General features: G+C 41.1%; 1 protein-coding gene across 2 annotated transcripts; it reads left to right on the plus strand.

Moving 5' to 3' along the window:
• Positions 1 to 1353: 1353 nt before the first annotated feature.
• KCNJ8 (potassium inwardly rectifying channel subfamily J member 8) lies at positions 1354 to 8752 on the plus strand. Of its 2 annotated transcripts, XM_046012237.1 has the most exons (4): positions 1354 to 1392; positions 1717 to 1855; positions 2698 to 3139; positions 7074 to 8752. In XM_046012237.1, the coding sequence occupies exons 3-4, from the start codon at positions 2766 to 2768 to the stop codon at positions 7972 to 7974; spliced, it is 1275 nt and encodes a 424-aa protein (XP_045868193.1). In that variant the 5' UTR covers positions 1354 to 1392; positions 1717 to 1855; positions 2698 to 2765; the 3' UTR covers positions 7975 to 8752. The 2 variants fall into 2 exon arrangements, with proteins under 2 accessions (XP_045868193.1, XP_045868192.1); XM_046012236.1 differs by lacking the exon at positions 1354 to 1392 and having other exon boundaries at positions 1561 to 1855.
• Positions 8753 to 10295: the final 1543 nt, after the last annotated feature.

The following is a 10295-nucleotide window of genomic DNA, read 5'->3' on the forward strand; positions in this document are numbered from 1 at the left end:
GCCTTTTTTGGTTTTCTGCATACCCCAAATATATCTGGTCAGAAGACTGGATCAGATGTCAACTAATCCATGAAGTTTTCCTTATTATCTTTGTCTTATTCTCTCTCATTGAATTCCTAAGGCACTTTGTTTGTAGTTCCCTTTCTCATTCTAATCACATCCTTGCTGGTATTGGAGTTCATTATCAAAGTCTTCTTTCTTTTACTACAACTGTCTGCCTTTTCAGAACAGCAACTATGATTTTATATATACAAACGTAGAAAAGGAAAAAGAAAAACAAAAACAAAAACAAAATCCTTCACCGAAGAGTGAAAAGGTGTTCAATGAATCTTCCCCAAGCTAAAAAAATACGGAATAAATTGTACACTAAACTCAATTGTAAAATAGAACAATGAGGGGATTAACTATACAAATTGATCCCCATACACTTAGAGTAAATCTACTACATAAATTACTGTAAAAATTAATGTCCGTAGAGATGAGAGCTGACACTAACAGATAGCAACCTGGGCTGAAAGGGGTTAAGCAGATCTATCCACAATGGGAAAAAATTCTCCACTGCCTTTATTAAAGACTAATTTTAGGTCTTTTGGTAATTAAATGAACACACTGTTTATGCTCCATACGCTTTCTGCCCTGAGTCTTGGAAAATACGTGAAATTTCCAAGAATTAAAGTTTCCACTAACACAAGTGCCAAATCAGAAGGACTGACCTGTGGGAGAAAGCACATTTGTCTTTGCTTGAGCCTATTCAAAAAATTATAGAAAGATATTTACTATATAACCTTTCTTGTGCGCAATTGCTCTGTTTTATCATTCAGAACATCTAGACAAGATCAGGAAACTGCAACATTTCAGAAAGTAATCAAGTACAGAAGAATGACCATTTGAGTTCTAAAGTGTTGACAGCGATCCCTCTTGGGGGCAAACTTTCTCATTGGAAGAAACCTCGGCTTTTTTTTTTCTTCTTCTTCTTTCTTTTCGGAGGCGGGGGGCTTGGGTGGGTCGTTGCATGCCAGTGTGTGTGTGCGCGCGCTTCCTTGGTTAATTCCCTGAGAATTAGCTTTGACTGGTGAAGAAACACTTTACTTAGAGTGGGTTCCAAAACATCTTCCACCTGCATAAGACCCACTAGGTGGAAATTTAATGTAAATTAAGTGTGTGCACACAGCTTGAACACCTTGGAAAACTGTTTTCTGATCCCTATATCTGGTTTTTTTCAATCTCAAGCAACCCAGTGATCTACTCAGATTACAAAATAAAAAATAAATTCTCTTTACGTCAGTGAATTTGGACTCTAAGTTCTCTCTCCTGAGCAGGGAGCCTTTTAAAGACAAGCGAGCACGCTGGCAGCTGGGGGTCGCAGCTCCTGGGAAAGAGCTAGTTCCACAGGTCCCGCCCTCCGCACCCTCTCCTTGCCCCTCCCTCTGGCCTGCTCCCCACCTCCAAGGGATGCGCCTTCCCCCACTCCCTCCCGCCGCCACCTCGCCGACTTCAGCGGCCTCAGAGGTCTCACACGCGTCAAAGCCGGAACTAGGAGGCTGATTTGTGGAGGTCCTCTCCCCTCTCCCCCCGGCCCCTCCTCCGTCCCGAGCGAGGGCCCCCGGGAGCAGAGCAGAGCAGGGGGAGGGGAAGATCCACACCCATCCCCCTTCCTCTATCCCTCCCGCGTTCAGATGCAATTGCACCTTTTATTATTTTAACTCTTCTCCCTAGGACGCGCGGCCCCCGGATCAGTCCCTCCGGCGTCCGCGGTCCCTGCGCCCGCGCGCCAGGATGGGAAAGCGAGGGACCTGCCTGCGGTCGGCCGGCGTGTGCGGGGAGGTGCAGCCGCCGCGCCCGCTGCCCAGAGTCTGTAAGTTTCAACGCTCCTCCCGGGGAGGGGAGGGGGAGGCTGTTCGCATCCCCGCAAATGGTTTAAAATGCCAAACACAGCAGAGGTTTACAGTGTTGAATGGACTTTCCGGGGCACGCTCTTAACCCTATCTGCAGCTCGTAGGCTGTTGTCCGGGCTTTTCCTGCAGCTTCTGTGTTCGATCCCTTCCACTGTAAAGTTTTCAGTTTATACTATTATGAATCCCACTGGGAATTCATAATTTTTTAAATGCAATTCATACCTCTTTAAAACTTAAGGTACTTCTTCATCATTTTCAAGTTACGGAGCACATCGCTTATTATTATTATTATTTTGTCAAATTTCACTAAACATGTTATTTATACTGCGCAAGAGGCCACGGCCTTTTCTTTGCGTACTTCTAAAAATAACAGAGGAAGAATTTACTCTCTTTACTTTTCCTATTACTATATCGTCTAAATAACAAATGGCTCGTGATACCCAGCTGGCTTTAATTTTCATCATAGACGCCGCGTGTTTGCATTTTTGCACTCATCTACAGACGCGGTTTATCTCAGAAGTAGTGTTGAGCCTGCTGTTTACAGGAAGGCTCCTGGTTTTGTTTAACACAGGCTATGCCCATATGTGTTCAAAACGATAAGGAAAATTGGAACAGTTCCGATTCAGACCAAATTTCTCCGCGATCCCGGAACTCAAGCACAAACTAGATTCGTGTTTAGAGTAGTAAAGTCATACCTTAGTTTGCATGTCACCTGGCACGTATAGCCATATCCTTGAGTGCAAGAACTGAAGAGGTGAGGAAGTGGGGGAGGGGAAAGTTTTAAATCGTTTCCTTTCTGCAGGAGGACTTTCCGAGGAAAGGAGAGGCAGGTCCGAGACAGGTGAATAGGCTGGCTATGGTGACGGGACGATGTTGGCCAGAAAGAGCATCATCCCCGAGGAGTATGTGCTGGCGCGCATCGCCGCGGAGAATCTGCGCAAACCACGGGTGCGAGACCGCCTCCCCAAAGCCCGCTTCATCGCGAAGAGTGGGGCGTGCAACCTGGCGCACAAGAACATCCGTGAGCAAGGACGGTTCCTGCAGGACATCTTCACTACCTTGGTGGACCTGAAATGGCGCCACACGCTGGTCATCTTCACCATGTCGTTCCTCTGCAGCTGGCTGCTCTTCGCCATCATGTGGTGGCTGGTGGCCTTCGCCCATGGGGACATCTACGCTTACATGGAGAAAAGTGGAACGGAGAAAAGTGGTTTGGAGTCCACGGTGTGTGTGACTAATGTCAGGTAAGAATGCAGTGGGATGAGGCAGGGACTGAAAACAGGACAGAAAGAAATACTAAACTGCCCTTTCCTATCAGTCATTTGTTGAAAGCGAAATAAAGCGTTTACTTTAGTAACTTCATCCACAAAGAAGGAAAAAAAAACTAATCCAACACAATAAGAATCTTTTTAAATGCAGCTTTATGGATGAGGAAGCTCTGAAAATGTGGAGCTTCAATCTCTCTGGTTAACTTTAAAAGTACTGTATCAGTAATTTAAAGAATGGTTGTGATTCAAAGGATTCCACAGAGCGCTTTACTCAAAAAAAAGCACCCATTCAGTTTTCAGTGCGGAAAAAGCTGCTGTCCATAGTTCTGGTGTCCACAAGTCAATATCTCTGATTGACAAAAATATTGTGTAAATTTTAGTAATATTTTTCCCTGACTTCTCTTACCCGTGACATTTTCAGAAATCGTGAGGAAAATGGGAAAAACTGGTGTAGAGGTATTGTAGATTAAAAATCCATTAAAAATGAAATAAATAGATATAAACCCTTCTTTACCAAGATTATCGTAAATATTTGGTTGCTTGCATTGGATTAAAAATTTAAAAGTTATGCTAAGATGCAGAACTAGGAAAAAAATATTAGTTTTCGGTGGAAATTGGCCCAAGTTTTTCATGGAGGAGATTATATAGAAGTGACTTAATGTGGTTTTCTTTACAAGTTTTAATAGAATAGGGAAAAGACAGTCCTCAGACTGCCTAACGTTTGCTTCTTTCTCTTATGTTGTGTTTCAAAAGTAAGTAGAATGAATTTGATTTCAGTCATTCTCCTCACATTTTCACAGGGCCTAAGAACATTTAGTTGGCTGTTTTTAGTTGGGATGATCTGTCTTTAAATTTGTTTTGTTGGAAGTCAGAAAGAGCTCATTTATATCAACTGCATAAATATTCACTCTGAAGTGAAACAATGGTAATAATACTGGAAACTTTGCCAGGATATTTTCTGAGTACTATTCCAGATTCACATAGTTGAACAAGGACTATTCTGCCAGACAACTGTAAAGCATGAGACCTTTCCTGAACCCTAAATCTTCTGAAATTAGCATACCACTGCAAGAAGCAGAAACCCAGACTGTGAACTGGTCTGTCCTTAGTAACCACAATGCCAACATTTCAGAGAGGGTTGCAGCATTTGTGTGCTGAGATCACACGTCACAGATTTCAGCTCGGATTTTGAGGAAAGAAAAATATATTTAATTGATCCATTGCCTTTATCATCAAGTAGATATTATTTTCTTGTCTTAACTTTTCACAAAATTTGTCTCCAAGAAAATATAGATGAAAAATGGTGGTGGTCATCAGCATACCAGATACAATGGAAACGATTAAGACACTGTGTTTAACAGACATTTGTAGGCTCCATATCCTTATCTATTATATTCCTCTTTAAGAAATTTATGGGCACTAATATTGGTGAATCATTTTCATATCAAGATAAATGTTTAATAAACATACGGTAGACAGTCATAAAATGAGATAAAAGAAACAAAAATGATAAGCCTCGAAAATAAATGACAGATTTTAATTACAAGACAAATATGTTGGCTTTTCCTGTGAAAGAGGAGTCATAAAGCAGTTTATTAAAGATGTATCATCAAAAGTGGCATCCTTTCCATGATTTTTTGGGAGAACTTATGGAGTGCACTGGTTGTTAAAAGCTGTGTTACTACTAGCTCTTCTTTTTTCACCAAGATGTGTATGGAGGCACGTCCATCCCCCTAATGCATTCCTGCTGGTGGGAACATTCAGTTTACTGTGAGAAATGGTGTCACAAATACAAGGAGACAAAGTTGATCTTATTAGCCTGACAATTTTCACATTTTTAATTACACTTATTACCTAAAAAAAATTACTTGACATCTTTTAAGATTAAAATCTTACTAATTTTGTTTTAATGTTATGATATTATTTGTGCTTTAAGCTCAATGTGCAGCTTAATCATAACAAACCATACATGATACAATTTTTTCACCAAAAATATAGAAATAAAAATCTCCATTCTCCCAAAGGGGATTTAAAAGATGTCTAATAAAGTTTCTTATTCTTTGTATTTTCTTTCAGAAGTTCACTGTCCCACCCTTTTATCGAAATTAGACACAGCTTATTGTGACAGTTACTCACCGGGATGTCCAAGTAACATTTTACCATTCTCGTTTTAGGATGGCTCACTTTCCCCTTCATGTGGATGACTTTTCCAACATGAGTCAGAAAATAAACCAACGTATCTCTTCTTATTCAGCCTAACTCCCTCTGTAGCAGAACAAACAAGCAACAGAACGCTTTCATCTTTTGAGGGCATGACAGGCATCCATGAAAGACTGGGTCTTGCCACCATAGAATGTTTAGAATTCAATTCATTTGTAAAATAAACAATATGTAAAATATGTAACATAAACAATATGTAAAATAAAGCACTTGAATAGTCCCTCAATCCATTAAGACGAAATGTCTGGGAATATTTATCTCCAGGCTGTGCCTTGTAGTATATAGACATTATTAGAAATCAGCATTGGGTCCGAACCCCTCCTCTGGGGTCCATTCTTATTCTTCCCCAAGTTTTTGGATCATATAACACATCTGTGTAGCTAGTGCAAAAAGCCATCATTGTGGTTTTTCCATGAATCTTTTTAGCAACAAAAGGGGTTAAAAGGCAATTTTTACACTCCCCTTAAAAGTTAATCAAGAGAATCATTTATGCTTACCCCTCATGGTGTTGCACAAAAGCGCAGTGTGTGTACTTGGTATTCAAATGTTTAAGCATTTTGCTCATTCGTTGTGCGTGGCATTAATGGATAAATAATATGGATAGCCTACGTATGGTTAATCTTCTATAAAATTAGAGAAGTTTGAAATTGGCCTCGGGGACAAACACAAGACTAACCTGTTTTTGTTAAGAAGTCACAGCCATATATGATATGTAGTGAAGTGAATGAATTAATCTTAAGCATAACCAAATGTGGTGCATCTTAAGCACTTACCTGAGAGCTTTTCAAAAGTCTTACCCAGGTCGACCTTGGACCAAACAAATCAGTGTTTACATTGAGATATGTGGAAGAGATGTACAATATGAAAAAGCTTCCCAAGAAAATACTGACACGTGTTCACTCCGCCTTTGCCTCTTTCAGAGCACCAAGCCAGAACTGAGAGCTTTCAAGTTCTCCTTAATTATGTGATCTTGACACAGTTAACTTACTAATCTCTGCCTTAAATTTTTCCTTTAAGAGCCTCAGTATTCTGTAAAATTAGAGAACTACATGAGACAATCAATAAAAGTTTTCTTTCCAAATGGCAAAACATTACAATATTTTTTTTATTAAAAATACTAGTACTTTTGAATGATGTGTTTTGTACCACCTTTTAGCCCTGTGCTTTCTCTGTGTAAGGTACATGGTAAGTGTTAGCCAATGAATATGATTTTAAGGGTTATAAATAACAAAAAGTACACTTATTACTCAGGACCTTCCCATATGACTCCAGTCACTTAAACTCAAATATGCAATAAATAGCAAACATCTATCTGATAAGAAGTTTCTCCAAGTAAACTATGCCATTGTGAAAGTATTTCACAAAGTAAAATATGTCCTTAAATACAAGTATGTATTTATTATTTTAACTTATTGTAATGCTTTCATATACATAGGCCCATCATTACATGGTGTAGAAAACAATAGACTGAATTCCAGAAGTCTGGAAGTAGACGCATTCCGATGAGAGAGAGGAAGAGAGAGAAAGTGCTTGTGTTCAGAATCAGGCATTTGACAAGTTAAGTTGCCAAGTCTTTCCAAAAGCGTTTAATAGCCTTTGGAGGAAGAAAACGGAAAATTCACCTTGGCATGTTATTTCATTATGTAAAATGTGATCTAATGGCACCGTTTTCTGATATCATTCCTTCCAGATCTTTCACCTCTGCTTTTCTCTTCTCCATTGAAGTTCAAGTGACCATTGGATTTGGAGGGAGAATGATGACGGAGGAATGTCCTCTGGCTATCACAGTTTTGATTCTCCAGAACATCGTGGGTTTGATAATCAATGCAGTCATGTTGGGCTGCATTTTCATGAAAACAGCTCAGGCTCACAGGAGGGCGGAAACCTTGATTTTCAGTCGCCACGCTGTGATTGCTGTCCGAAATGGCAAGCTGTGCTTCATGTTCCGAGTGGGCGACCTAAGGAAGAGCATGATCATTAGTGCCTCAGTGCGCATCCAGGTTGTCAAGAAGACAACCACACCGGAAGGGGAGGTGGTGCCTATTCACCAGCTGGACATTCCCGTTGATAACCCAATTGAGAGTAATAACATTTTTCTGGTGGCCCCTTTGATCATCTGTCATGTGATTGACAAGCGCAGCCCCTTGTATGATATCTCAGCAACTGACCTCGCCAACCAAGACCTAGAGGTCATAGTGATTCTGGAAGGAGTGGTTGAAACTACTGGCATTACCACACAAGCAAGAACCTCCTATATCGCGGAGGAGATCCAGTGGGGCCATCGCTTTGTGTCTATTGTAACTGAGGAGGAAGGAGTGTATTCTGTGGATTACTCCAAATTCGGCAACACTGTTAAAGTAGCTGCTCCCAGGTGCAGTGCCCGAGAGCTGGATGAGAAGCCTTCCATCCTGATTCAGACCCTCCAGAAGAGTGAACTATCCCATCAAAATTCTCTGAGGAAGCGCAATTCCATGAGGAGAAACAATTCCATGAGGAGAAACAATTCCATCCGAAGGAACAACTCATCGCTCATGGTGCCCAAGGTGCAATTTATGACTCCAGAAGGAAATCAGAACACATCGGAATCATGACAGCAAGCCAACCTCAAGAAAATCTGTTATCACGTGTTGGTGGTTTAGACAAAGCACAGTCGGACTGCACCAGAGCTGGAAACCAGCAATTTGTTCTTCTATATCTTATGTACCAAATGTTACCCATATTCAAGCAACAGCACTTTCTGTGTCACTAACCAGTAACATGAGGTGGAGGATTCATGGCTGACACTCGTCTCACACATGCGGCATTTGCAGTGACATGCTTCTGTTATGTAGAGGAAATAGTATGCTCTCCTTTCTCTCAATTTGAAACCCGAGAATTCCATTAGTTGTAATAGGCCTTGAGTACCAAAGTTAGCCAAGGAATGATTCTGTTTGAAATGCATTGTACTTGAAACCACAGATCTCTCTGTTTCCATTGGTCACTCTGAATGCAAGTAGGATGGGGAGGGGAACCCCAAAAGGGTGCTGTTAACACCTCTTGTATATCAACCAGTATGTTGCTTTCTCCTTTTTCCAGATTCTGTGCCTGATAAGAAGCCTGAGGCAAAAACTGCTTCTCTCTAGGTGCTTCTAAACAGATTGCAGTCACTTACTTCTTCACAGTGACCTTTGCAGGTTTCCTCGTCCTCCTCATGGCAGCCGTTGGTGGAACTGGGCAAAGAGCTTTGGAGAAAAGCTAAGAACATTCCTGTCTCACTTAGGACTGGATCCCCAAAAGTGACAGTTATTTCTTTTGGCTTCTCACTTCTTAAAAGTCCCCACAGGGAAATACTGTGTTGAATATTTTATTAAAATATTTTCTTTGTATTCACTGTAGTTTTGTGATTTCTCTTTCACAAAATTATCAGTAGTCAAAGCTCAAGGAAAAAAAAAATTTTTAGAGGCATGTGAAAGAGATATCATACAGTAATAACACCTTTCAGATCTTCCTGTCTTTGAAATTGGTTATTCCAAGGGAACTACATTTCTTTGGTCTCATTTTGATTTTACTCCCTTCCAAGATTTGAAATGTTTTCTTAGCTCTTCTATCTGAGCCTGATGTATCGTGGAAATCATACACTTTTTTTCTTTGAATCTCCAACCTCCCTTCTTAAAACTCTGCTCTCTTCCTAAATTCAGGCTTGGCTATGTTAGTTTAGGGTTATCTCACTTGCTAAAGTGAGATTTTTCTGTCAGAACTTGATCTAATCATCCTTAACTCTTGTTTCTTCAGGGAAGGGGCAAGGTCACCCAGGGAAGCACTAAGGTGAGAGACTGGGGGCTTCTGCTTCTGTCTCACATAGCTGAACAGCAGAAAGCTGAACCCTTCAGCAGAAAGCTGAAGCCTTTTACACCAGTCTTGGGGTTTGTATTCATTTTACTTCATTTATGAGCATTTGAAATAGGCAGGTAATCATTAATATATTCAAATCCTATCTTAAACAAATGACTCACGATTCTAACCAGATGAATGGAAATTTTTTCTTGGGTTACTGAGTTAATAATTTCTGAACAATTCTAGCCACTCTTTGAACCAGACTCATGGAATTAGCAGGTACTTGAAGCTCCTCCTGGATACCCAATACCATTTAAAATGTGCCTAAAACCAAATGCTCCATTTCCACTAACAAAATTTACCCCCTACCCCAGCCTTTCTTCCAACCAGGCCCAAACCTGGGAGTTGTACTTGACACCTCTCTTTTATACCTCACATGCCATCCATTAGCACAGTCTATTAGGTCTGGCATCAAAATATATCCAGAATATGACCAATTCTCTCTGCCTCTACCACTTCCTCCAGAGTCCAAGCTGGGTACTCATTACGCAGTATGTATGGATGCGGCTATACCAATTGTCAGAATAGTAAAACGTTTTTTAATAAGATACCAAAGGAAAAAAAAATCTGTCTCAATAAGACTTAGCTCAACAGAGGTTTCAGAGATGGATATCAGACTTCCTAGCTGTCCTGGCACTGATGCAGTTCCCCCACTCCCGCTCCAGGGCAGCTGAGCAGAGCAAGAAGGCAGCTGCCACGGCAACAGTAAGAATACGTAGAAATCCCACACCCAAGCCAGTGTTAGTGGAGGGGACACAGGCTGCAGGGCGGGGAATGTCGGGGCATAGTCAGTGGGACTGAAATACAGGATTTCTGAGTGCAAGTGGTTCAGAATGCTTTAGCACCCAGGGGCGAATCTAGCTAGGAAGCACGAGCAATGCCCCCACCCCCTTCCAGCAGCAACCAAATGCCAGGTGCCAGAAACCTAATGACCCTCAATTCAATGGGAAAGCTGATCCAAGAGTTTGATGGGGACGCTATGTCAAGTCATGGTTCCAGCAGGGACATCACTTAGCTGGTGACAGCCACATCAAAGAGA

The sequence above is a fragment of the Meles meles genome, chromosome 7 (assembly GCF_922984935.1).
Source record: "Meles meles chromosome 7, mMelMel3.1 paternal haplotype, whole genome shotgun sequence".
Taxonomy (NCBI): Eukaryota; Metazoa; Chordata; class Mammalia; order Carnivora; family Mustelidae; genus Meles; species Meles meles.